General features: G+C 56.1%; 10 protein-coding genes across 10 annotated transcripts; 5 read left to right on the top strand and 5 right to left on the bottom strand.

The window, feature by feature from the left end:
• Window positions 1-1,073: 1,073 nt before the first annotated feature.
• Window positions 1,074-1,493, bottom strand: K452DRAFT_284400 (uncharacterized protein). Its single transcript, XM_033539934.1, has one exon. It carries the CDS (start codon window positions 1,439-1,441, stop codon window positions 1,118-1,120), a length of 324 nt encoding a protein of 107 aa, XP_033400721.1. The 5' UTR covers window positions 1,442-1,493; the 3' UTR covers window positions 1,074-1,117.
• A 902-nt stretch (window positions 1,494-2,395) lies between these two features.
• On the top strand, window positions 2,396-4,635 carry K452DRAFT_133574 (uncharacterized protein). Its single transcript, XM_033535313.1, has 2 exons — window positions 2,396-3,299; window positions 3,354-4,635. The coding sequence occupies exons 1-2, from the start codon at window positions 2,839-2,841 to the stop codon at window positions 4,243-4,245; spliced, it is 1,353 nt and encodes a 450-aa protein (XP_033400720.1). The 5' UTR covers window positions 2,396-2,838; the 3' UTR covers window positions 4,246-4,635.
• A 476-nt stretch (window positions 4,636-5,111) lies between these two features.
• Window positions 5,112-5,904, top strand: K452DRAFT_133556 (uncharacterized protein). Its single transcript, XM_033535312.1, has one exon. It carries the CDS (start codon window positions 5,276-5,278, stop codon window positions 5,723-5,725), a length of 450 nt encoding a protein of 149 aa, XP_033400719.1. The 5' UTR covers window positions 5,112-5,275; the 3' UTR covers window positions 5,726-5,904.
• Window positions 5,905-7,353: 1,449 nt separating this feature from the next.
• Window positions 7,354-8,836, bottom strand: K452DRAFT_222264 (uncharacterized protein; the record flags this gene model as incomplete). The annotated part of the gene is made up of 6 exons (XM_033536551.1): window positions 7,354-7,455; window positions 7,519-8,159; window positions 8,214-8,352; window positions 8,409-8,563; window positions 8,613-8,705; window positions 8,758-8,836. Coding segments are annotated over 6 exons (1,209 nt in total), but the record flags the coding sequence as incomplete, so codon positions are not given.
• Window positions 8,837-9,407: 571 nt separating this feature from the next.
• On the bottom strand, window positions 9,408-11,141 carry K452DRAFT_324802 (uncharacterized protein; the record flags this gene model as incomplete). The annotated part of the gene is made up of 3 exons (XM_033544728.1): window positions 9,408-9,969; window positions 10,022-10,991; window positions 11,090-11,141. 3 exons carry the CDS (start codon window positions 11,139-11,141, stop codon window positions 9,408-9,410), a joined length of 1,584 nt encoding a protein of 527 aa, XP_033400717.1.
• Window positions 11,142-12,327: 1,186 nt separating this feature from the next.
• On the top strand, window positions 12,328-15,640 carry K452DRAFT_133528 (uncharacterized protein). Its single transcript, XM_033535311.1, has 2 exons — window positions 12,328-13,857; window positions 13,919-15,640. The coding sequence occupies exons 1-2, from the start codon at window positions 12,668-12,670 to the stop codon at window positions 15,348-15,350; spliced, it is 2,622 nt and encodes an 873-aa protein (XP_033400716.1). The 5' UTR covers window positions 12,328-12,667; the 3' UTR covers window positions 15,351-15,640.
• Window positions 15,641-16,367: 727 nt separating this feature from the next.
• Window positions 16,368-17,512, top strand: K452DRAFT_265546 (uncharacterized protein; the record flags this gene model as incomplete). The annotated part of the gene is made up of 3 exons (XM_033538751.1): window positions 16,368-16,488; window positions 16,548-16,917; window positions 17,031-17,512. Coding segments are annotated over 3 exons (973 nt in total), but the record flags the coding sequence as incomplete, so codon positions are not given.
• A 659-nt stretch (window positions 17,513-18,171) lies between these two features.
• On the bottom strand, window positions 18,172-20,344 carry K452DRAFT_244554 (uncharacterized protein). The gene is made up of 2 exons (XM_033537951.1): window positions 20,247-20,344; window positions 18,172-20,198 (listed from the first exon to the last, which is right to left on the bottom strand). Exons 1-2 carry the CDS (start codon window positions 20,314-20,316, stop codon window positions 18,325-18,327), a joined length of 1,944 nt encoding a protein of 647 aa, XP_033400714.1. The 5' UTR covers window positions 20,317-20,344; the 3' UTR covers window positions 18,172-18,324.
• Window positions 20,345-21,164: 820 nt separating this feature from the next.
• K452DRAFT_265538 (uncharacterized protein) lies at window positions 21,165-22,378 on the bottom strand. Its single transcript, XM_033538750.1, has 5 exons — window positions 22,187-22,378; window positions 22,119-22,134; window positions 21,978-22,062; window positions 21,656-21,808; window positions 21,165-21,587 (listed from the first exon to the last, which is right to left on the bottom strand). Exons 1-5 carry the CDS (start codon window positions 22,197-22,199, stop codon window positions 21,453-21,455), a joined length of 402 nt encoding a protein of 133 aa, XP_033400713.1. The 5' UTR covers window positions 22,200-22,378; the 3' UTR covers window positions 21,165-21,452.
• Window positions 22,379-23,449: 1,071 nt separating this feature from the next.
• On the top strand, window positions 23,450-24,045 carry K452DRAFT_305947 (uncharacterized protein; the record flags this gene model as incomplete). Its single annotated transcript, XM_033542942.1, has 3 exons — window positions 23,450-23,482; window positions 23,540-23,656; window positions 23,722-24,045. The coding sequence occupies 3 exons, from the start codon at window positions 23,450-23,452 to the stop codon at window positions 24,043-24,045; spliced, it is 474 nt and encodes a 157-aa protein (XP_033400712.1).
• Between the last annotated feature and the right edge of the window lie 2,065 nt (window positions 24,046-26,110).

Genomic DNA, 26,110 nt, shown 5'->3' with positions numbered 1-26,110 from the left:
TAGGCCAGCGTTCGGCTGTTCGCTGGCGCTTGTGATAACGAAGCCGATCAAGCACCATGTTTCAAATTAACCTGGTTGGTGAAGGCGGTCAGCCACGGTCGAGCGAGCATGATCCGCCTGCCTAGAGGACCCTAGAGCATGCAGTTGTGTGTGTGCCGTCTGAGAACGCCACAACGCAACGGAGAGGATTTGTATATATATGACTTCATAGGTTGTTGATCAACGGAGTTGCAATATTTTCTCGTGACCCTCCTCCGTTATGGGCCATGACAACAACAGCGAAAGACGGTGAGTTGATCATAGCCTGAGGTCTCAACAGAGTGTGCGCTGACCACCAGCTCCAGTGGGCGGGATGTACACTTTCTGGCCGCGGGCGATGGTCTGCGCGCTGGCTACGCCAGCGGATGTCTCGATTAGGCGTTCCGACGTGGATACGGTTATGCTCAGGACGAATTCTTCTCTTCACATGTGGGCGAGATTTTCATAACCAGAGATCAGCTGTGGTGGGGACCGCACCGGTCGGTCTGGAAGAAGTTGGTTGTGATCACCGTCGCATGGTCGGCAAGTGTTGGCCACATTCCCAAGAAACGTGACCAGTTTCTCCGTGGCGGCGCAAATCAGAAGGCAAGGAATGGGCAGCATGGCGAAGTGCAAAGTCCATTCCGAAGGCTTCAAATAATCATAATATCAATAGCCGGCGGGGTGGCATTTCCGTTGGTACGGGCGGAGACCGATGCCGGCGTGGGATCTCCCGCATGCACGCAGGAGAGGGCTGGAGAGATTCCTTCCTCCAGATGCCAGTGTAACCACAATCAAGAGCGAAGGAGTTTAGCGGCTGGCCTCTGCCATGATCCGTGCGAAAGTGATCCGTCCTCTTCGAGGCCCGTCGGGTGAGAGAGGGCCCAATGCCGCAAGTCAGCAGAAACATGTCGTCGGGCAGCTGGCGTACACCTCGTGAGCCCCGGCTGAAAGGGAGGGGTGGGCTTTTTCGGCAGAAAGCCATCTCATCCTGCTCGTCCTCTAGCCGGATCCATGTTTTTGATTTTTCAGCGGACCCTGGGGTCTAGATTCGCTGCTCTGATGCGGCGTGGCTTTTTCTATTTGTGCTTGCACGTTGTCACGCCGGGAAGATCAAAAAAATGTCTACCTGCTCTACGGGGTGGCGGCGGCTGCGAACGGAAGCGGGCGGCAGGTGACGAAGAGCTGCGTCTTGCGGGGTTGCAAGATTGGCCACCACCGACGGCGAAAACAGAGGCTGGGCGCGAGGGACACGAGGGGTGTGACTAGGCCGCAACGGGCGGTATGACGAGAGGAACTGGAGACGAGGGCTGGGAGCAGGCGGCTGTGAAGTCACCCAAGGGTTTTGGCTTTGATGAGAGAAGCGCGCTGACTCCTTCGGGCGCGGCGAATGAACGAGGTCCCTTGATACCGGCCACTTCATCTACACGAAGGGCCGATTATTGTTGGACGTTGCTAAGAATACGCGGCCAGGGGCGGCGGCTGAACAATGGGCACACACTGGCAAACAACAATGCAAGGCAGGCACGAGGTGAATCGCTGAGTCGCTGAGTCGCTGAGTCGCTGAGTCGTCGACGTGGCTCGGCCGCTCCTCGAGCAACGGAAGGGGTGCAGATGACTGGAGGGCGGAGGCTGGCCCCCTTCCCCCGGGACCTCTCGGACTTTTGTTCTACGACTCGAGGGTCCAGCGCGCGGCGGTTGCAAGTGGCAGGGTGGTCCGCTCATCTCCTCGTCGCCCTCTTTCCCTGTCTACCTCTTCTCTCCCTCCGACACCCCCAACCCTCCTCATCTCGCCTTTTTGCCCTTCCATCTCCCCTCGCGCCTCGGGCAAAGCGCAACCCTTCTCCATCCCTTCCTCGACGCGTCGGGTGGCCCGTGACCCCCTGTGTGCCGTCCCGTCCCTGACACGCACGCCGGCCTGGAGCGCCTGTTGAAAAAAGATCCCAAGCCAGGCTGCTGACCTCACGCTACCCCCGGTCCACCGCGCAACCGTCGTCGCTTCCCAAGGTTGCCATCCTGACTCTTCTTCTACTTCCTTCAGCCAGCATCAGCAGCAGCAGCAGCAGCAGAAGCAGCGATTCATCACCAACGTTGTTCCCTTCAAGGTTCATCGTGCCCTACCAGTTCTGCCGCCTTCGCCTTCGCTGAGAGTGGCTGCGTCGACGTCACCATCCGCTTCCTTCGCACCGCTCGTGGTCCATCGCACCACGGCCTACTCTTCGCTTCGCATCCCGTCGCCTATTTTCTTCCTTTTTGTCCTTCCGACGACATTATAATTTCGCCTTCAGCTGCTGCCTGTCGCCAGACCCCATCACCCGTCTGCGACTCCGCCCTCCTGAACCATCTCCGCGACGACCTATTCACTTAGATTCGTCCCGGTCGACGGATATCGCACCCTTCCATCCAACTACCGAAAAGGGTCGAACCAAACAAATTTCACCGTCTCGCTCATAGCCCGACATCCTTCTCAAGAACGCAACCAAGGGTTCCCATCAGACGGTACCGCTATCCGCTCGATCGCACTTTTGCCCAAGGCTTTGGTATCCAACATAAAATAAACCAAAGCGTTTCGTTTGCCCCAAGACCAAATTTTTTTGAGTCAACCCAACAACAACAGCCTGAACAAAACGCGCATGTACTACAGCTACTAGAGTACTTGGTCAGGTTCGCTTCAAGAGCATTAGCTCGGAGTTCATCACGGTCGGAAATAAAAGAGACGGTGGGTTTTACTCGTCGCGACAGGTTGCGGGTCAAGCTGATACCTTTTCAAGGACGCCTTCGCACCGTTTCTTTTATTTCTCAGCGACTGAGAAGTCCAATATGCCTTCCTTCTACCGCCCGCCCATGCCGCGTCAGCTGCCTCTCTCGCCGCCGGAATTCATTCCGAGCTACAACAGCAACGGCTGTGGAGGTATGCACTACCAGCAGCAGAACCCATATGCTGCTCAGCACGGCATCGGAAACACCGAAGAAGGTCGTTACGATTTCGCAGAGCGCTACGGCCACAACGCCGGCCTGGCTCCTTCGTCAATGATGTACCACCAGCAGGCCGGTTACCCTGCCCACAACCCGTCAGGGCTTCCTCAGTACTACGACTCCCTGGCGGCGCCGATTCTTCCTTTACCTATCCCTGACGCCGATATGCATCGCCAGATGCAGCAAGAACAGCAGCGTGTCGATTCCGAGCAAAAGGAAGAGAAGCCTGTCGGCGGTGTTTCGGCCAAGCTCGACTACGATATGGAGACCATGACGGATTTCGTGTCTGAAATGACACAGGGAATGTATGCTCTGTTGACATCCCCCATCTGCATGTCAGATATTGACCTTTTCCGAAGTATTGTCTCAGGACGCCCTCAGCCTCCGTCTTTCAGGAAGTGGGTCCACCAGGTCCTCTGCGCGACTCGTCTGCCTTCTGCGACAATCATGCTTAGCATGAACTACCTGTCTGTGCGCATGGACATGTCCTCTACCGGCGCCCCGTCCAAGAGCCAGGACTCTCAGATCTACCGCATGCTGACCATGGCGCTGATGCTGGGAAGCAAGTTTTTGGACGACAACACGTTCATCAACCGGTCCTGGTCGGAGGTCAGTGGTATCAGCGTCACGGAGCTGAACCAGATCGAAAGGGACTGGCTGCTTGCTTTCGAGTTCAACTTGCACCGCGATCCTTCTGAGCCGCGCGGGTTCAACTCTTGGCAGGAGCACTGGAAGAAATTTGAGAGCCGCGCCCAGAGCGCGCCAGCTCGCGCCGCAAAGACCATGAAGCTGGCTCCTCTCGACACGCTCCAAGGCAATCTTTCTCGTCTTGGTCAGCTTCCGTCGCCCATCTCGTCCGCCTACTGCAAGCCTCTGCCCTCCTGCGAGACTTTCGGTGCTCCCTCAGGATACGCGCCGTACGATCCTTGGCTCGTCTCTCGTTCCGCGAACGAGCGTTCTCCGGTCTCTGCTTCGCACACTGGACCGACTACGCCAGAGTATTACGGTGGACCTGGCACTTGGGCGCCGCCTGAGGGATACTCGCGTCGCACCATGTTCGGCTTCCCATCTTTCCATCAACTGCCTAGTCCACAGGAGCCGCAGTTGTTCCCCCCTACGGCTTACCTCCATCACTACAACCAGCACATGTGGAGCGGTCACGGTATGGGTTGCAACTGCATGTACTGTGCGCGCCAGCACCCGTCCTACTTCATGGCTCCGGGCTTCGGTCCTCAGCCTGTCGCTGGTTAAGCGCCATTCTGTGTTGCCACGATTTTCCTACGCCTGATACCCTTTCTCGTGGCACTGTGACACGGTCTCGAGGCGACTTTGTTTTATTCGTTCATCTTCAATCGGACAGACTGCTTGCTTACACCTGTTGCTCTTTCGTTCGCAAGCTTCGCATCAAAAAAGTTCTTCCGGGAGGGTTGTCTCAAAAGCCTTTACGTTTCGAATCCCTTTACGCGTTGAATTTTCCTGTTTATACCGGCTCTTCTTCACTTACCCTTCTCGTTTGTTTTCAATGCTTTTTTGCTCACGACGGCACGCTTCTGCGGACGTGATCCGCTCTTCTTACTTGTTGCTATTCTAGCACACGCGTTGTCTTTTCTTTTTCCTCTTTTTCCTTGGCTTGTTCTCATTTTTTGACGAAATTTCTGCGCTGCATCCGCTTTGGACTGCGTTTTTCTTGTTAGATCTCCTTATGATCCCAGATTGCTTCTCATCATCACAAGAAGCACGTCATACCCCTTCTTGGCTGCATTTGATTCGAGCAGCATCTCATTGTCGTTTTTTCGACTAGACTACGGGTTTGGCCGGTGGGGATACCTTATTGGAGGGGTGTTGGTCGGTTTTCCTACTTGCCGGGCTTTCTCTCGGCTGCATTTTTTGCGCTTTTAAAATTCTGATTCTGCCGCGTCTTGCAGCCACCGCCGTGCATGCACAAGGTTGCATCAAGCATATCACGGCATAGGCCGAGGTCGCTGCAAACTTTCCTTCGCACCTCGGTCGTCGGCACCGCCTTGGCTACCTATGCTGGGTCGCTCTAGTGGATCGCAACCACTCGCCCAACCTCAGCGGTACTCCCCATCTGCGCGGCTTTCTTCCTGCTGCGCCGCAGCCTGCGACGCCATTTACACGCACACGCTTAATCACGAACCTTGTCGCTTTTACGACCAGTTCGGCTTTCTTCTCCAGACGTCGGTTCCAACGGTGCTCTCGCCTTTCTTTCTTCCTGCATAGCCTGGTGTGGCTTTGGCTTCTTTGTAATTAACGGCATCTGATGGTCGTCGGAGGCAGGAGGATTTTTGCTGTCCCGCACAGATTACAAGTTGCACCACACCCGTTGGCCTTTTTCGGTTCCTTACGGGCTCTTCTTTCTTCTTCACCTACATTGCAATGGTTCGAGTTTTTGAGCGTTGCAGTTTGCATTCTACACAGTGGCAGGTTTATTGCCAGTTCATTCAGACAGAGAAAAGAACAAAAAAAACCCTACACATATACCAGACCGAAAACGAAAGTCAGAAGGACAATCAAAGTTGAATTTGTTGCTGGCTGGCGTCATGCCAGCCAAGCATCCGCATATTGCTTGTGCCACTCCAAGACAGTGCCTGCACGTGACTGGTTGTTTCCAGATGTCTCATCGGTGCGCCGTGTTTCTGCTCTCCTCATCTCCGGGTCAATATATTTTGGCGAGTTGCGAGGGCCAGCATGGCCCCATCCGTCGGGATAGATGAAGTGGTTTCATGCAAAGACAAAACACGGCAGGGCCATAACCGGATTTTTTTGGACGCAGCGGATATACACTCAGCCACGCCGTCAACGGGGGGGACGTTCGTCATGCCCGCCCTAAGCACGCAGAACGGTTGCCCGGGAACGGGGGGGCTGGCGGCGGGGGCCTCGTGTTCGTTCGTTCAACATTCGTACAGAGTTTCTAATAAAAGCGAGACCTGGTGTGTGGTGGGTGATCGCACTCGATAATCGCATGGATTTGATAGCGGAAACACGGCCGGTTTCGTGGGATCAGGCGGCAAGGCGCGGGCGCGCGCGCTTTCATGCAGCTTTGGAACCGTCCTTCCCCGGGATAAGCCATGTTTCCCAAGGATCCGGGAGCCTCGGAGTTGGAAGATGACTGTTCTTGGCGTTGTGTCGTGCGCCGCGGCGGCGGCGGCGGCGGCGGCGGCGGTGGTGGTTGCGCTGCTGTTGCTGCTGCTGCTGCGCGGTTGCAGGGGGGAGACGACGAGGCTGTGACGCGCCAGGCTGATTGATGCACTGCCAGATTCGGCACTCTCCACGCGCGGCCGTCGAGCGGCAGATCGCGCAGTCCGACTCCGTGTCTCTGGGTACGACCTAACACACCACTGACCTCGGCGACGACCCGCCGTGCCGACCACCGCCGCCAACGACCAAAGACACACACACACACACACACACACACGCCCTTCCTCCTACTCCTCCCCCCCAGCTCGCTGAAGCAGCGGCCGTCTACTGCTCTCCCTTTCTGCTCGGGGCCGGTAGCACGTCGTGGCTTTCCCTCAGGAACTCCTGCATGCCCACGACGTTGCTACCTCTCCTCTCCTCTCCCTCCCCCTTCTTAACACCACCACCGCTCTCTTCCCCCTCACTCGACCACGCGCTCTCGCTCTGATGCTGACTAGCACTGCCACCCGCCCCCACCGGGTTCAGCGCCAGCCCGCCCCTCATGGCACCGCGGTCCGTCGCCGACCCCATCCTGATCTCCGACCGCGCCCAACTCGGCAAGCGATGCGCATTCGCAACGCCGGGCATCGAGGTCGAGCGCGTCACGCCCACAGCAGCCGACGCGAGCGACGAGGAAGCACCCGGCGCGCTGCCGGAGCTGCGGCGCCGCCGGATCTGGAGGCTGGGTGGCAGCTCGTAACTGGCGCTGGCGCCGGCCTGGCGCGAGAAGGTGGGCGAGGCGTGTCGCCGCGGTTGCAGGGGAAGCGGTGGCGGCGGCGGCGTCTCGGGCCGCGAGTACGCGATGTAGGTTGTTGCTGGTGGCTCGGGCTCGTACGAGTAGGCGGCTGCTCCCGGCGGCGGTGGCGGGGGCGTGCCGGTCAGCGTCACGGCGCTGTCGTTGGCGTCAGCTGCTGCGGCCCGCGGTGAGTCGCGGCGGTGCCGCGCAATGCCCGCTGCGTCGATCGTCGAGGCGCGCTCCGAGGGCAGGGAGAGCTTGTAGGGGTTGTTGATTGGGATGGTGGAGCGGCTGGCGTCGCGCATGGCCATGCTGAAGGGCGAGCCCGGCTTGGCCGGCTGCTCACTGTCGTTGCCATTCTTTTCGTTATCGTCAGGGTTTGGAGGCAGCGGGGGCGCGAGCGACGTCAGTTGAGTGTCAGAGCCGCGGCGGCCGTGCAGGGCGCGCCAAGGGAAGGTAAGGATTTTCCACCAGCCGACTAACATGCTACGGCGCACGAGAAGGAAGAAATTCTCTATGCCGCATAGCTAAATGTTGGATTCCAGAGTCAGCGTGAGGTATTACGACAGATGGGGGGAGAGAAGACTCACTGCTCCAAGCATGAGAGAAGCCAAAGCTAGGTTCTGCGAGATGGTAAGATCGTGTGCATACTGGAGGCATTTCTTCTTGTCCCCTTTGTAAATTGCCAAGCACGCAGTCCAGGTCTTTGCCTCGCCCAAAGTGCTTTTGTTCGCGGTGATTTTGCCGAACTTGAGGTCTTGAGCCCAGAAGACTATGATGTAAAAGAGCACTTGGGTCGTGACAACGATCGCAAGAGCAATGCCACGCCATTGCAACAGCAGCACCCGTCGGACCTTGTGCCAGGTATGCTGTGGCTTTGGACGCTCGTGGCTAAAGGGCCCTGAGCCTCCCGTTCCGGTGGTGGTCTTGTTCCACCCTTTGACTACTACCCGGATGTAGATCCAAACGCAGTAGAGCGAAGTCACGGCCTGGATGATGAGCGCCAGGCCGGCAAATGCCACTGTCCAGGCCCAGAACACGGCGATGGAGTTTTCATGGTTAGGGATGCAGACTGTCCCGATGCGGTACGAGAGACCTGAGACAGCTATAGTGGCTGCTGTGAGCGCTGTCGGAATTGCGATCCCACTGACGACAGAAAATATGGCGAACTTGCGTCCTGGTTTTCTGTCCCAGCAGATTCGGATGTTGAGCCACAGGGAGCGCAGCAAAACTGGAGATAAATCATCAGTGATGGCTCATGTAAATGGATAAGTGAGTAACACACTCCAGTACGCAGAGCCGATCCCCCCAAGCAATAGGAGCGCGCCAGTCCAAGCGCAAGACATGTCAGAGTCTTGCCCGTTTGGTGTCACCTTGTCATAGCAAAGATCAGGCTTGGTCCCCAGAGGAATCATAAAGGCAAGCTATTCTGACCATTAGTAATACAGTCCCTCAACATTTAGAAACAAAGGATACGAACGGTGTAAAAGGTAATAGCAACCGTGAGGCCAATGTTGAGAAAGTGCCGGATGTTCGTCTCTGAAGGTAGTGCGACGAAAGATATCAAGAGAAAGGAACAGAGAGCAAACGATGCAACGCTGATCCAGCTCGAGACCTTCACGTCCTTGACATATCCTGCGCTTACTGTCAGACAAGGAATGCTAGATTTGAGCGAAGGCCTTACTATCAGAATAGACCCAGTCTTCTAGAGGACAAGGCAAACAGCATATTTGTCCACTCGGCGATCCGTCCGTCCCGCAGAAGCGGCCGCTTGTATCTGCATTGCAATCAACGTCTGTGGCGAGTGCTCGTCTAGTGGGTTTGCATACAGCCTCCCTTTTTTGGAAAATCAGATGCTGGGAGGAACGGCGGAAGACAGACTGCGCCGGGACCCGTACCGTTGGACATGGCTGAAACGTGTAGGCGTGTCTGGCTTAGGATACCGTTGGGTCGTGTCTGTCTACAGAAAAGACAACTTATGAGACGGAAGTTGAGACAAACTCTGCATCATACGGTGAGAGTATATTCTAGTTAGCTTTGAATGAAATGATCCTTTGTTCGAGGTTTTGTGGCATCGTGGCCACTTTGTTGACCGAAAGCATCGTACCAAGAAGCGCCAAGCATGTCCCTCACGCTGCCATGCATTCTGCTGCTCCAGGTGGACTGCTCACTCATGGAAAGCCTGCAGAAAAAAGTTACATTTGCAAGGAAATTGCGCGCCGACAATTGTGGGCTCAGAAATGATATTTCGCTATCGTGGTTATGGAATCTGAGCACTTGCAATTCCTTTTCTTCTAGGTCGTATCCCTCCGAATCTTCATCAGGCCATTTTTCAGGCTAATGTATCGTACACCCTTACTGAATTTTGATGTTCCGCGATCCTCATCGAGGCTGTAGCTCATGATCCTCCGGTTTTGTCGTATCCAGTTCCCTGTGAAGTAGTATCAATGAAATCTAAAAAAAAGTGGACGATGCCTGGTCATACCGGGACACCTGTGAAGCCTATATGGAGGTCCTTCCTACAGCCATCGACACTCTCTGTTTGCCAACGACTTTTCCACTTTCTTTCCTCATCCTTGGCATCTTCCAGAGCCTTTCGGCATTCTGTTGGCAGCTCTGCCAAAATGTCTTCGGGCAGGTTCGCCAGTCCATTCAAACCAGTATCGTGGAAATCACCATCAGGGCCAGGTACGCCAAGTCCAGAGAGAGGGGGCGACTCAAAGTAGGTGTCGGTGATGAGGAAATTACGGGCCACGATGGAGGGCACTGGGTATAAGCTGCTGCCGCCAGACTCCTGAAGGGGCGCATTTATGGTTCCGTCAGCCTCATCTACGCCATTGGGGAGATTAGATGCTCCATTGGTGAGTTGTGGCTCCTCCAAGACAGCTTCATTATCAGAAGCGTCAGGTGCTACTGGTAATTGCTCCCACCGAGCATGCGTAGGCTGCATGATCTTGGGATAATGCATCTGATTTGTGTGAGGATCGTAGATGCCGTCTACGTTCAAACGACGGACTGCAACAAGATTTGAGTTGAACCGACTGCAACAAGTCAGTTAGGTGACAACGAGCGGAGATTAAAAGAAGACTATACCTTGCAGCACGGGCATGTTCGAACTGCCAATTTGCTGACGTAATGTTGATTTTCCGTTTGCCCGGAACAACCTTGCCGTTCGGCATTGGTACACTCGGTCCGCCTGTATGATAGACGGCACTAGCTCCATGCCATGCGACATACTGGTTCTTGTTGTATGGTTCACCCGGAGGAGGTAGCCTGTCGTTTGGATCCGCCAGCTCCCCTTCTACATCGCCTCTTTCGCGTGCAGCGGCGACGTAGTAATCGTCGGTGATCTTCCTGCCACCAATGATGATGCGCGCTCCGAATTCCCTGAACACAGATCTAGCTGTGACGACGCCAATAGCGCGACCCTTGTAAGAATGTGGGATAATTTCGCGAGCAATCAAGTCCCGCTTCTCTGAATCGTCCACAATAATTTTGTAGAGCTGCATATGCTTGGTGAAGAAGAGGTAACTGTCGCGAAAGCCCGTGCACCTGGCTGGTTCCGTAGACAGCATGTAGAGCCTGTCGCCTCTTCCGGTGATGGTGAAGACGCGAACTCTGTAGTCACGACCGCCCTGGAGATTACCCAACTTGTCCACCTTTGTTTCGCCTTCTGGGTCCTCTGGCAGCGCGACCTCGTCATCAACAACCTCCATCATGTTTCCTTCCTTGTCGATGGGTACGCGTGTGACGTGGGATGGGCCTCCTCTCGGTCGCCCTCTAAAGCCGCCAGTTGATGGACGGCCACGCCGACGCTTCGCGGGCGTTCCTTTTTCAGACGCGTTGCCGCTGGTGGCATCGGCATTGTCCCAGTCTGGGGGGCGATTCTTTGGGGGGCGTCCCAAGCGGCGTTTTCGCGGTATTTGCTCGATGACGGGCGAAGAGTGTTCTGAAGCGCGCTCGTCGGCATCGTCGGCGTCGAGGGCGGGGGTCGCGACATCTTCCTCCTCTTCGTCGTCGGCGGGCTCCTGCGGGGTACCGTCGACGTCCTCATCAGGCGCGTCTGGCAGGTCGTCGTCGGATGGCGCGACGGCTGGCGTCGGGGTACCTGGGGCGGGTTAGGTGGGGGTGGATTGGGCGCGCAGATGGAGCGCAACATACGAATTGCATCCGAGGCAGCTTGCGCTGCGACACGCGATCGGCGAGGGGCCATCACGGACAGCGGTGCGGCGCGGTTGGGCGTGAGGCGTTCGGGTTGGTGTTCGTTCCGTTGCTGGCGCGCGGTGAGGGCGGATTGAAAGCCGCCAAGCGCGGCTAGCCGGATTGGGATAGTGGAGCGGCCGGATTAATCGTGGCCGATCGACGCAGGAGCGGCGGAAGGAATTGAGACAGTTGGGTAATCCGTAGGCAGCTAAATGCCTCGCGCGACAAGGGCGGCTGGCGGCGGCATGTCTTGTCGGGCAGCGCCGTGCAGCCAGCCAGCCAGCCCCAAAGCCCGTCGTCACAAGAAGATCGCGGGTGATTATTCACGTGGAAGTGGATAGGTGTGAGCCGGTTGTCGTCATAGGAGCCGCACCTAGCGTTCCAGCTTTGCCCACCCGAAAGCAGCTGGCGCGTGTGCTTCGGCCCTTCATTTCCCTCTGCGACGGCTGAGTGAGACCGGCCGTGGCCTGACAGCCTTAAGGCGATCAGCCCTGGCAGGCGCCTCCCAAAGCGGACCGTAAGCCAGAAGCGTGCAGGCAGAGAGGGTAGAGAGCGGCGGTGTACGGGGTGGCTCGCAGCGCCGCTCCACCGATTATGCAGGGAGCGTCGTTCAGGCCTTCCCTCTGCCATAGCGATATCTTCGGTGGAGAGGGCGTGCTCGCAAGTCATCACCGAAACGCTTCAACGCCAACAAACAGGCCCCACTGCGGACGGCACCCTCAAACCCTCGAGCCTCGCGCATCCAATAGGCGCCCACACACCGGTCGAATTCGGACCTTACTGGAGTAGTCCCGCCGTGCTCCTGGCCCAAGCGAACGATGACGCTCCCATATGTACCCAAAGATTCCTCGACCCGCACTGCTGCTTCTGCCCAGGACGACCGCCTCACCAATGTCCAACCGGCCTCAGCGGCACCAGCAACAAGCCCAGAAAACCTACCACTTCGCCTACCACGCCCGCTATCCCGACGACTAAGCGCCCAGCCTCCGTCGCGTCCGTCGCCGCTCGCCAGCACAAAGTCTCTCAGCGCCGTCCCGACGCTGTCGACCGAAGACGCTACCTCGCCGCTTCACAGACTCACCACCATGGCGTCGACGCAGCAGCACCACCAGCAGGCGCCGCACGAAGGCCCGCCGACTGGCAGCTCACACACGGCCACGGACCTGTTGCGCCAGGCTATGTTGCAGAGGTGAGTGCCCCCCTCTTGTTTTTTTATTTTTTTTTTATTTTTTTGTTTTTTTTGTCGTCGCCGCCGCCACCCCGAGACACTGTGCCTGGCCGTGTGCAGGATCGCCTTTGCGAACAATCTTGCATGGCTATGGCTCGCTTGGGCTGGAGCCCATGTCGCCAACACCGATCGGGCCGGGCGAGGGTCGTTCGATTTTCCCACTCGCTCGACCCGCCAATCCTGTTACACACGGTTTTCTTGAAATACATCGCCCGCTGCCGTCGCGTCCTTATCGCCAACTCTCGGTCGCCTTTTCATCGCATCGCGTCCCGCTGCCCGTTCCGCTGTGCATGGCTTGAATTTCTGTCATGGCGCCTGCTAACTACCTCCTCCGCAGCAAAGCCGGGGACGACGATCATGATCACATCGGCTCCAACAGCTCCACGCCCCCCGGCGGCGCAACACCACGCCCGGACCCCACCGACAAGCGACAGCCAGGCATCCTCAGCTATTTTGGCCAGGTTCGTTCCTCTATCCCCTCGGTGTTCCGTCCCCGTCCGTCGCTGTCCGAAGCCCCTGCACCACCCTCAGACACTCAAGCACACCCGGAGAGGCATGCACAGGATGAGCCGGCGTCGGAGCCAAGGGTCGGAGCCGATGCATTGCCCACTGCACCAGCCTCGCCCTGCGGCCAGCTGAGTGAGGACGAGGATGACTGCCCCCCGCTCCTCCCTCACGAGCGCTTCGACGCTCCCGCTTCGGCCCCGACGTCTCATGGCGACAGCTCCTTCTACCCCACCCCTCCAACCTCCTCAGCCTCGTCCGTTCACAAGGTTGGCAAAGATGATGGCATTGCACTCAGCAGCGGCCCGAGCACGCCTCCACGCCCGCGCTCAGCGGGCGATGGTTCTCCCTCACAACGCAAGCACACGTTCGCGATGTCCAGTCCTCTGTCAAGCATCATGACGACATCCAACACCCCTGCTGCACACCTGTCGAATCCCTCAAATCCGCAACCCGTCACAGCCAGCCAGCCGACCACCGCCACCAGCACCCTCGTCACCTCCCCTTCTGCTTCGCGGCCTGCTTCAACATCAGCACCGAATGTCCAAGGAAGTTCGCTAACTGAAGACGTGGAGCCTGATCAGAATACACCCCCGCAAACCCCCAGGACCCAGTCGCAAGAAGGAAAGCCGAATGCTGCTCCCGCTGCCGCCCCTTCCCAGTCCACTCGGAGCAGCAGCTCGAACGGAGGCACCAGCACTGCTGCGCCAACGCCCAAGGGCAAGCTCTCCATCACCATCACCGAGGGCCGTGGCCTGCGACCGAGTTACGATCCGTATGTCGTTTGCCAGTTCCAGTGGGCCGAGGACATTTCTGAGGGCCCGAAGAAGACTGAGGAGCCGCCTCGGGGAGCGATGGCCATGATGCGCACCGATAGCGATTCCGGAAGGCCGATGGCCATTCCTATGAAGAGCAGACAGGGCAGCAACCACGGGTTCGACAGCAGGGACAGATCAGAGGTCACCAACCCTAAGTGGGATCACGAGGCTGTCTTGTGAGTCAATCTTGCGCCCCAGTTGTTGATCGAGGGAGAGTAGTGCTAACATTTGGCCTAGTGATGTTGTCGGTGACCACGCCGAAGTTGACGTCTCCGTTTATGATAAGTCGAACCAGGAAGCTTTCTTGGGCCACGTCCGGTTCTGTCCCTCACTGGTGGAGTACGAAAAACCTTTCGATGCCTGGTTCCATTTGCAGCCGCGGGAAGGCGAACAGGACCATGTCACCGGTGAAGTTCGTCTTCGCCTCAGCTTCCAGAAGACAGACAAGAGGCACTACGGACCCGAGGACTTCCAGATTCTGAAGCTCATCGGCAAGGGCACGTTCGGTCAGGTCTTCCAGGTCCGCAAGAAGGACACGGGACGCATCTACGCCATGAAGGTGTTATCGAAGAAGGTCATCGTTCAGAAAAAGGAGGTCGCACACACTCTCGGCGAGCGGAACATCCTGGTTCGGACGGCAATGGCGGACTCGGCATTCATTGTCGGACTGAAGTTTTCTTTCCAGACCCCGACGGATCTTTACCTTGTTACGGATTACATGTCTGGTGGTGAATTGTTCTGGCACCTGCAAAAGGAGGGTCGCTTCAACGAAGCGCGTGCGAAGTTCTACATTGCCGAGCTCATCCTGGCTCTGCAGCATCTCCATGAGCACAACATCGTGTACAGAGATCTTAAGCCGGAGAACATCTTGTTGGACGCTAACGGTCACATTGCGCTCTGCGACTTCGGTCTGTCCAAGGCCAACCTCACCGAGAATGCCACCACCAACACTTTCTGTGGTACGACTGAATACCTTGCGCCCGAGGTTCTCCTGGACGAGCATGGCTACACCAAGATGGTTGACTTCTGGTCCCTTGGTGTTTTGGTCTTCGAAATGTGCTGCGGCTGGAGTCCGTTCTACGCCGAGGACACGCAGCAGATGTACAAGAACATTGCGTTCGGAAAGGTCCGCTTCCCGCGTGATGCTCTTAGCACCGAGGGCAGGAACTTTGTCAAGGGTCTGCTCAACCGCAACCCGAAGCACAGGCTGGGCGCGACCCACGATGCGGAAGAACTCAAGGCCCATCCTTTCTTCGCCGACATCGACTGGGACGCTTTGTCCAAGAAGAACCTCGTTCCTCCCTTCAAGCCCAAGTTGAAGTCTGAGTTGGATACTTCCAACTTCGACCCCGAATTCACCAATGCTCTGAACCAAGCCACCTCGCTCAACGCTCGTGCGGCCGCGCTTGCCGCTGGATTGAACCCGGCGTCGACGCCGCTGTCTCCTACCATGCAAGCCAACTTTAAGGGTTTCACGTTTGTTGACGACAGCCACATGGACGAGCATTTCGCCGATCGCATGGATGAAGATATCCAGGACCCTGATTGGGAGAAGCTGGCCGCTGAGCACAACAAGCAGCAAGACCAGCGTATGAGCGGTGTTGTTCCGAGCCACAACGAGCACGACGATAACATTTTCAACAACCACAACGACGGCTTCGAGGTTTGATGCCTGTCGTATCTCCAAGGACCGCTGGTCGTGTCGAAGTCAAGCCATGGACTGGAGGCTGAAGTAATTTCCCGCACGTGCTCCTATTTCACACATTACGAGCGTTTACGCTTTGCAAACGGATGGGTCTCGTTTGCGTTTATCAATTAGTTCGGTCTCTTTCAATTATGGGTCAAAAAGTTTGTCGAGAAGGAATTCCGGTATTCGATGATTCGATGATTCGACACTGCAACGGAAGCCAGACTACGGCTTGACGGGCAGCATCTGGCTTTCTGGCAATTCCCGGGCACTCATTTCACTGGTGGTAATGGACGCAGCTGGATAAGGAACTGTCGCTCACCATAGGGCATTAGTTGAGGGAAGCGCCGGCACAACTTGATGGTCTAAATGCAAGCACGCTGGACGTCCTCACTGTAAGTATGCGGGATCGCCGGATCGCTTTGGCCGGCACTATGTACTCGAACGGCACGACCACAATCTGCGCTGCGGCCGCAGTGTTCGTCTTGGGGTTTTCTGGGTCTGCGCGCTGGTGTTGTTCACTTTCTCTCTCACTTTGTTGTCTAATTCTGCTTTAATTGCATGGCACGGAGCATCATAGCATGTTTTCTGGTCGCATGGTATTCCGCGTCTCATTCACGATCCAGCACTACGGCAAAGGGTAGTGGTCATGTACATACAAGCCCTGCACGCACACACGAGCACGAACGGCGATTCGGTAGTATCAATGGCTTTTCTGCAATTCGACCCGGCCTGCTGCGGTACTATGTACGACGGACGAAAACTGGAGCCTCGGTTGCCAGCGGGAGTCGTGCTGCATCCGACATCATCATGTGATTAAAGAAATGGGGCGATTGCCAAGGGGGGTGGGATGAACCTCGGCTTCGGCATCTGCTTGCGATACCGGCTAAGTAAGCCGAGCTTCGACGTGCAGCTTTCCCCAGAGCTTCCCCGCCGCGCCTGACAATCTTTAATACTTTCTCGTCTTGATACCCAAAGTGCTCCTTCACAATCCTCCATCATGAGCGGCCCCGGTGTTGGTTTCGAGTTCCCCCCCTTTGAAGTCTCATGGCTGAAGCGTGATCTCTTGCTCTTCGCCAACAGCATTGGCTGCACTGTTGATGAGCTTCATTACCTCTTCGTCAGCATTCTCTTGAGTCAAGCCTCTAAAACTGAGTCCAGTACTAACCCTCTTCACAGGAACTCCACCCCAAATTCGCCGCCTTCCCCACTTACCCGCTCATCCTTCCCTTCAAGCACACTGACCAAGAGGTCGTCGACTTTTACGTCCGTACCAGCGCAACTCCGATCCCTGGCGTGCCCAAGTTCGACACGAAGCGCTCCGTCGATGGCGAGCGCAAACTCGAGGTTTTCAAGCCGCTGCCCGTCTCTAGCGAAGGTCGCCGCTTCGAGATCCGCCAGAAGGTCCTGGGCGTTTATGACAAAGGCAAAGCGGGCACAGTCGTTGAGACGGAGACGGTGCTTGTAGACAAGGACTCAGGCGAGGTTTACAATAAGGTTATTGGGTCGGGATTTCATGTTGGGCAGGGCGGATGGGGTGGACCTAAGGGTAAGTGGATCCTGGCGTCTGCATTCTCCTAGACTAAGTGCAAGGGTTTGGAAAAGAGAAGGAAGGTGGGGGATCGATTGAGAAAGGGATATCAACTATCATTCCGTCCCGAGTGCAGCAGCCACTGACACGACGTCTCCCAGGCCCCAAGAACCCCAACTATAGCCCACCCGAGGGCAAGAAGCCCGACGCGACCTTCACGCAGCATACAAATGCCGAGACGGCACACCTGTACCGGCTGAACGGCGACTACAACCCGCTGCACGCTACGCCGGAGCCTGGCAAGCAGATGGGCTTTGGCGGCACCATCATGCACGGCCTCTTCTCCTGGAACTCGACGTGCCACGGCGTGCTCAAGAACTTCGGCGCCAGCGACCCCGCCAATCTCAAGGAGTTCCAGGCTCGCTTTGCCAGTCCCGTCAAGCCCGGTAATACGCTTGTCACTGACATGTGGCGTATGGGCCCCGCCCAGGGCCACCCCCAGGGCTGGGAGGAGATTCGCTTCGTCACCAGAATCGAGGGCGGTAAGGTTTGTTTGAGCAATGGCAGGGCAGTGGTTAAGGTCACAGATGCGCCTGCCAAGAGTAAGTTGTAATTGATGGATGTGAGTCCATGAGTATGTCACCGGTTCTTCTCCGGGTACGTGTTATGCGTTGGATATGGACATAGCAGCTGCAATGTACATTGAGATTATTGGCGTTCGAACAGTCGTGTAACACTTCCTGATTTTAGTAAGAGCTTATGGATGGAGTCATGTTGAGCATTTGAATTGTCAGAGCGACACGGCCGCCTTCCGACCTGATACGCATGCATAATGCACAAACGTAGAGATCTATTCACGTACACATGGCTGCTTGACACAACGTGTACATGAATATACTTGCGTGCAGATAATTATCTGTCTACACGCTGTGGACGAATACCTCCCCATGCACGTCACACGTAAGTATTAACGCATGTACGGACCTGCAATGCGCGCCCAGCATCTGTAGGTGCTTTTGCTGCACGATGACGAAGATATTATTATGCAATGATAAAATGCAAGGTTGGTCCTGCAGTGCTTTATCAAGGCCAGCATTTAAATCTACTGCATGATGATGAGATTCTTTTGGCAGATGCAGTGGCGGGAGGCATGTGGATTGGTAATACTAATTCTTATGTCCGGATCTGAATTAGCTGCATAATGATGGAATGGCCACCGGTGACAGAAACGAAACCTCTGTGCATTAAACATTGTCCTCATTTCAGTAAGTTATCCCTCTTTCATTGTGTACGTGATACTGTGCATAGACTTATAAATACCAAGGTACAAAACGTGAAACAACCACAGGCTCCAAAGAAGTATATAAGAGAAGAACAAGAAAGAGGCATTTTCCATAGCCCCCTGACCTCACCCTTTCCCATCCACTAAACCTTTATCCCCTTCAGCTTCCCAACTACCTCCGCATAGAAAGCGATCCCCAACTGCTCCCCCACAATCTCATCCTTCTCATCCACATCCTCATGAAGCCCAAACGCACCCGGTCCCTCAAGACACGCGTGCACAACGCCCGCTAACACGTCGCCCAGATGCGACCGCACGTATCCCAGGAAACGCGGCTCTCGGAGCAGGCGCCCACGCACCGCGAGCGTCGCGCTAGGCTTGATCATGCGCACGTAGCCCAGGCCCAGGATCTCGTCAATAGGCTTCCAGTGCGCGATCTCGAGCAAGATGACACCAAGGGCGTAGATATCAAAGGACTTCTTGAAGCCGCTGCGAGAACTGGAACTCGGTGTGCTTCCGCAACTCTGTACATGTGGATGCCGGTATAGGTCGTAGGCTGCGTTCTCTGGCGGCTTCTCCGTCATGTCCTCGTTCTGTGCTGGGCGGGAGTAGTCGAAACCGCTAATGTAGGGCGCGGACAGGTCGAGCTCGGGGTCGTGGGCGTTGTGGAAGAAGAGTATGTTGTGGCTTCGCAAGCCCTTGTGGAGCCAGTTCACAGCGTGTAGGCGCTCTAGACACTCGGCGACGACGCAGGCAAGTGCAATTCGCTGTGTCAGGCTGGGCATCTCGATACTTTCGTCGCGTAGCAGATCGAGCAAGCTCACTGGCCGCGTGCTCTGCTGCACGTCGTTGGGCTTTTCGAAAACGAGACCGAAGCGGTAGCGGTCTTCGCCGTTGGGGTCGATGTCCCGGAAGTATCCCAGGCACTGCGGTGCGCGGAACTGGCCTGAGCGGTTGTTCTCCTTGAGTAGAGCCGTCAGGGCGCGGATGCGCTCGAGAATCATAGGGTCTGGTTCTCCATCGAATGCCTGGGGCTCAAACGTCTTCCACTCGATCCAGACCTGCTTGCGTCTGATGCCAGGGCGTCGCATGCTGCCAAGGCGTACATACAGAGCCTCTGTTCGTTGAAATTCACCTTGATCTTCATTATCTTGGTCGATAATGCGGATATCTGAATGGGACAACTCGACCGAGGTGATTTCCTTGACCGTCTCCCCGAGCTCCAGATCCTGAGCAATATCGTCGGTGAGCCCGTTTGTGTTTATAGCGGTTCCTAGAGCTTTGAATCGAGCAAGCGCCGCTAAGTTTTGTTCTGAAGGCTCGTAGCTCAAGTCCATAAGCCCGCGAGCCTGAAGCAAGGCCTTTAGAGGATCTGTTGAAATTATCGTGCGTGTCTGGGGCCCAGTCTGAGTGAGCTCTTGCCAGGCAGTACCAGCTCGGACGAACTCCAGGAGTTGATCGACTTTACTGTTTAGCTGAATTATTTGGAACTCCGTTCGAGTTTGAAGGTCTATAAGTTGATCGAGTTGCTGGTCATTAAGAAGCCCTTTCATGAAATCGTTGAAAGAGGACAGTTTGAGCAGCAGCTGCTCGAATTTTGCCTTGTCCCAACTTGCCCACTTCAGCCTCTTGGGGTACTTGCTAGACTTGTCAATCCACTCAAGAGCTCTTTTCAAAAGGTCTTCGGTCTGAGGAAAACGGCCGTTGAATCCAGTCTCAACCTTTTTGAGAACTGGGGAGTCTTCCACCTCCTCAGGCTCGTCACTGAGCAATGGTCTCCTGAGAGGCTTGTATTTGTCATCAAACTTGCCGAAGGCCAGCAGCAGTTGGTTCTTTTGGTACAAGACATCGCACAACACACCTCTGCTGGCGTTGCTAAGTACCAAATTATTATCTGTTTCGCTGATGTGGGCAACACGCGCCCAATCTAACAACCGGTATTGCTCCTGCTTCAGCCTGATACGAAGGTATTGGTGTTCTTTTGGCATGTCGCGGGCCTCGGTCAGTAGTTGGTAGCCTGAAAGCTGTTAATAGAGGGACGCAGCTGAAGATGGACCTCACGAGCCTTTTACGCATCCTGAGAAGACTTGGAATGTCAGCGATACAACGCCAATACCAAGGCTTGCAGGGTCCATGTTGAATGATTATCTCTTTAGAGTCGGGTAGGTGGCTGACAGCGAAGTAAACCGTGGACTGGAATAATAAGAGGCAATCGCTCATATATAGTCATTCATCCGGTATGCGATGGCCAGGCTGATCAATTCAGGCAATAAGCCACCTTGAGCATAGCCGCCAGGGCGTACTCGAGGCTTCGGGTGCCGCAGCTGCAGCAGGCTGGTTGAGGTAGAGCTCAGCCCCAGCCTTGTCTAGTTACGCAGACCCCAGGCTCAAGGAAACGTGCGACCCTTTTACTTGCTTCCATTGTTGTTGCAATATGCTTGGATCCGTTCAAGGTCAGGTTCATGCAGAGTAGTACGGATTAGAGACGTCAAGCTCGTCGAACCCTGAGATGTGGTTGACGAGCACGCGCCCGCGGAATCACGATGTCGGTACGGCGTCGTCGGATAACACGAATCCCAGATCATAGCGAGAGAGCCAAAACGTAAAGGCCCAGGATAGTTAGCTCACCCTACCAGTATATATTCAGTAAAATCTACTATACCTACAGAGTACTCCTTAGGTGGCTACAATTAAGTATTCCGCTACGGCTACTAGGCGCTAGGTAAATATGTTAGCCAATATGTAAAGGTAAACAGATACTATATAGTGTTTAACAATAACCGAAGGTACGAATATTAACAAGGCCTAGAGCTTTCTATCAGAGTATAAATGTACTTGTACTTTTAGATATTTTATATCTTCATATCGTTATAAAGTGGATTATGTTTTCTCAGTTATATTTAGGGTAGGCAAGACATCTAGAGGGTGTGGGCGAATTATCCTGGGCCAAACCTAAAACACTTTGTCTTCATTACACATCGACCTGTGCAAAATCACATCAGACGGGACCTCATGGTTGCGCAAAAAGCTCTCCTTTTCAGCACTTCCTTTGTCCCGTCCTACGTCCCTTCGTCACTGCATAGAAGCCGACACAACCTCGAAGGGTGTTTGATTCGTGTTTGAGGACTGTACCAATGTCACTCCTAGCTCCGCACTTCTATGAGCCAGACCCTAAGCCCCTCTTGTTACGAAAGCTTGCTATGCAAGTAAGATTACAACATCAACAGTGTCATTCCGTGAAAGCTTCATTTCGACCCTTATCCATCACCGCTTAGTAGCCGACGCTGACAAGGTAGTCGCCGAGCTGCTCAACCGTGTTGGCGGCCACACCGGGCTGGACGGTCTCGGGGTAGTGGGTAACGAGAATGGCCTGCTGAGTCTTGACAATGACAATGCCCTCACGACCCTGAGCGATGCGTCGTTAGCTCTAAAATGCTTTCTGGAACTTCGCACTGATAAAGAAAGCACTCGTACCTTCTTGCCGTACAGACTCCGCTCGTCAGCCTTCAGGACGACGTAGCGGTCACCAGCGACGTGAAGGCCAGTGCTCTGGACCTGCTTGATGCCGTTGGCATCACCCTTGTCCTTGTAGGCGTTGACGACCTCGGTCATCTCATTGGGGGCGACCTGGTAACAATGTCAGCCCGGTTCTGGATCTCAATGCTTCCCGCCGCGTCCGCAAGCGTCTGCCAAGGCCTCCAACTCGGCCCGTATCGCAAATTTGCATGATATGGCCAAGAGACGTTGCGCGGGGCTTTGGACAAGATACGAGAAGCGGGAGGGTCGATGGACGTACGGTGAAACCGGCAGACGAGGCCCAGACGCTGTTGCCGTCGGCGTTGAAGATGGCGGCCTTGTCGAGGTTGCCGGTGCCGACGAGGCTGCGATGGACAGTCAGCTTGCGGCGTTTCGCGACGGCGGCGCAGGTGGGGGATACCTAGTGTCAACGTATGCTGCGGGAGAGTCAGTGCATGATCACGGAGGGGCGGAGGCGGGCAGACAGACCTTGCCAAGACATGATTGCGAGCGAGAATGAAGCTGTGGTAGGTGGTGCGTGGAGGGCGGGAGGGCGAGATTGTGTAGTCTGGAGTAAAGGAGAGGTTGTCTGGTAAGGAGGCGAGCTACTTGGTGAGCTGGAGGTTGTTGACGGCGTTGGGCGCACGGGAAACAGTCCACGGGTGGGGTCTTGCGACTTGCCCCTCCTTGGGCAATGATTTTTCTCGCATCACATAACGACACCGACTTTTGCAGATCACTAAGCACCATGCCGGCTTTCTAGAAAACCCTCCATCTAGCCTACGCCTGTTCGCGTTTGCGCCATCGTGCATCAGTCGCCTCGTCTGCCACCCCCGGTCGTGGGTGAAAAAGCCCGCCTGGTCCAGTGGCCCCGCGAGTGCACGCAAAGTTTAAATTTCACCCCCCGCTTGACACGCCTGTTATGCGGACCGTGAGCATGCAAGGCTGACAGCCACTGCAGCTGCACTCGCAAAGTGTTTGCAGATATTGCAATCTCATGCCCCTGAGCAACACCAAACCACCACGTCGGACACGACGGCGCGAGGCCGCTCCCGCTTTTGTGGAACCGGCCGAAGAATGACTCTCGAGGAAGATATATCAACAGCAATAAGAGCAGCCGATCAAGCCCTGCACGACTCACGCGTCCTAAGGGGCTGGGGCTGAGTGGTAACGTTGCATCGATCTACGCTGGATAAGCGGAGGCTGTACCACCGTCAAACAACTGTCAGGCAGAGCCCAAATGCCATGCGTAGTAGTAGATGACACGAGTGCTGTCTGCGACCAATGAGCCCCTTATCTGACACCGGTTAACCGACGATATCGGATGCTGACCGCCCGTCGCCCTGACGCTGTGAGCTGAGACGAGCTGTGTGCACTTTGATGATGTCTCAGAGCCAGATTGCTGGAGAGCTCGCGTCCAAGTAGTTGCCGGAAATAGTATGTCCATGTGCTTTTGTGCGTGCAAAGGTGAAGGAATAATGTTAAAGGATGGCAGATGCACAAATCGAAACGGATGCCTGGGCTTGACGCAATCATGGCGGGGTACTTGCTGGTGATGCCTGCCACAACCCCACTGCGAACGCGCTGGTTCCAAAGCTACAACGAAGCTTGTGTCAACCTCTCTTGACGTTTTTGTAGACAACCGGACGCCCAAACCGGACGTTTTCCGGCTTACTTCTTTCGCGGATCTCAAAGGCACCGTCCACTTTGCTGTTTCACTCTCTCTGCCAAAGCGCTTTCATATCCACCAACATGGCTGCAGGAAGCCACAAGCGGATCGTCAAGGTATGGCAGCCTCCCGCAAAACAAGCCCGCACAAGCGTCCGCTAATGCATGCGACAGGAGCTGACGGAATGCTCCAACGATGCGCCTGCGGGCATGAGGGTACAGCTCGTCGACGAGTCCAACGTCCATGCCTGGGAGGTCATTATCGATGGTCCCGAGCAGTCCGTCTATGCTGTAGGTTCACATCCGCTCCCGTCGCAAACGTCCACATATACTTACACATATTTCTTTTTCCACAGGGCGGCCAGTTCAAGCTCCTTTTGACGCTCCCCAAGGACTACCCTTTCAAGCCTCCGGTCCTAAACTTCCAGACCAAGATATATCACCCGAATGTCAGTAACGATGACAAGGGCTTGATGTGCTTGGGCATGCTGCGCCCCGATGAGTGGAAGCCGCCGAACAAGCTGGGCGCTGTGCTGCTCATGGTGCGCAACCTGCTGATCGAGCCGAACCCCGACGATGCAGTCGAGGGCGGAATTGCCAATCAGTACCAGCAAGAGTACAAGGAGTTTGAGAAGACGGCCAAGGACTGGGTCAAGAGATATGCATCGGCGAAGAAATAATGCGGACATTACCAGAACAGACAAATGTTAGTTGCTCTGCGGGTCACGGCTTGCAACATGCATATGGCGGAGTTCTTCGGACAAACGAATACATGATGGGCATGGGTCTTGGTACATCAGAGTCACAATACGTGCTTAGAGAGCTTCTCCAGCGCGATCGGGCGCCTTGGACACGTGCTTGGAGGACGCGCTTTGGACAGGATCTTGTTCCAACTTCCAACTTCCGGAAGCTGGTGCACCAGTTAAAGGTGGCATGTTTCTGAAACGCGCATGGATCATTGGTCACATGAAACCCAAAGGAACGTTCTGGCTCTGTGCTCATCTCCTTTCATGCTGCTCTCATTTGCACAGGCCCGAAAGGTTGGCAACTGTCATACACCGCCCGCCCAGCCTAATCCCCATACGACCTGCGGCAGGCGGCAGGCGGGTGATTCCTTTTCCCATAGAAGGTTTGCGGTTTCCCCTGAGAATCTGGAGGGCAGATGAGTTGGGGCAGGGCAAGTAATCAAAAAAGCTCGCGGGCCTGGGCGCCTGGGGCCAAACGGAAGGCGAGCCGCAGTCCAAGCGTATCGAGATCCAGCCTTTGTCCGCGCGTGCAGGGAGCTAACCATTCAGTCGGGGTAGCTTATTCGGCTAGGATCTTCGTGGACGAGAAAAGGAGCAGACGGCGTTGGGTGGGACTGGGTATAGCAGGGCGGACGTGGTAGGTACCACGTAGAAGTGTGCGGGTGTTCTGGATCGGAGGGAGCAACACGTACGGGCGTAGAGCAGCACATCGCCTGCCCAGTTGGTAAACAACACGAGCAGAATTTTGCATGTCTATATCCGAGAGTACCGCCAGCTTAAAGGGAGGTGACGGCATTTGAACCGACCGGGCTCGGCGCCTAACGGCCGCGATGATCCCGCGCTGCCCCGTAGCAGGAGTACAACGAGGCGCCGACGACATGGGGGAGATTCGGGTAGCCGCTGACGTTGGCACGGCGGCCTGCGCGGGCCGCCTGGCGGAGCGACCAGGGATGGCATGTCTTCCAGAGGGACATTAGGCCTCGCGAGACAGGCGAAAGTGTTTCAACGGGCGTCCGGGATGCTCGTAGGGCGGAGTCGGGCACGGGGGGTCAGAGTCGTGAGTGATTCGCAGCGAAGATCAGTCCCTTCCCGACGCGGGACCGATCTCTAGAAGGGCGTCGTCGGGCATTTGAGGCAGCACGAGAAGCACAGGCGAGAGCGCGCGCGCTCCGTGGCCCCGCGTCCCCGTCAAGGGCAGGTCCTGGTCGTCATTTCGCACAGCTGGTGAATCACTGAATCTCCGGCTGCGTTAGCGCGCGGCCGCTCCTCCTTCATGCACGATCCGCCTTGGCTCAAACGGCTGCTCACTCAAGAAGATCCAGCTAACTCCACCACCGCCTCTCTCTCGCCTCGCCTCGCCCCAACGCTGGTCGCCTCTTACCTTTCGGCCCCCATTATTCCGCGCCTGCTCGACGCTGAGCGCCTTTGCCGTCCGACGACCGCCATCCATTCTTTGCCCCAACTCTTCTCCGACCCTCGCTATACCATCGCCCACATTCCGATCCCGAGGCATTCCAGCTTGCCGTTTTCCAGCCTAGGTACATTGCGGGGAATGCAGAGCAGTGCTGGTCGCCAGGCTGCGAGGATCCCGTGGAATAGACGGGCGTCAGCCTTTTCGAGCCGCCAGACAGCTTCGTGGGCATGACGCAGATGGCTATGGGCCCGCTGCACATTGAGACTCACGGCCACCACGGTCTGATGATGAAGCTGAGAGAGCAGCGGGGGCACCGCGACGATGCGCCCGACTACTCCTCGGGCCCGTCGACCCCCACCAGGGGACCGACGAGCGCCCCCCATTCCCCAAGCCATTCGCTGCTGAACGGCTTGAAGATGCACCCTGCGCACATTCTATCGGCTCCGCCCATGGGGCTGGAGCAGGCCCGCAATACTCCGCTGCGGGAGTCATTCAGCTCGAGGGATTCGTTCGCCAGTGAAAGCTTCGACCGCCCCCCTTCGGTAGCGCCACCCCTGCCGCATCTGCCACTCAAGAAGAAATCCT

The sequence above is a fragment of the Aplosporella prunicola genome, assembly GCF_010093885.1.
Source record: "Aplosporella prunicola CBS 121167 unplaced genomic scaffold K452scaffold_5, whole genome shotgun sequence".
NCBI classification, from domain to species: domain Eukaryota; kingdom Fungi; phylum Ascomycota; class Dothideomycetes; order Botryosphaeriales; family Aplosporellaceae; genus Aplosporella; species Aplosporella prunicola.
Note: the sequence above shows the minus strand (reverse complement) of the source record. Positions and strands in the feature narration are given on the sequence as shown.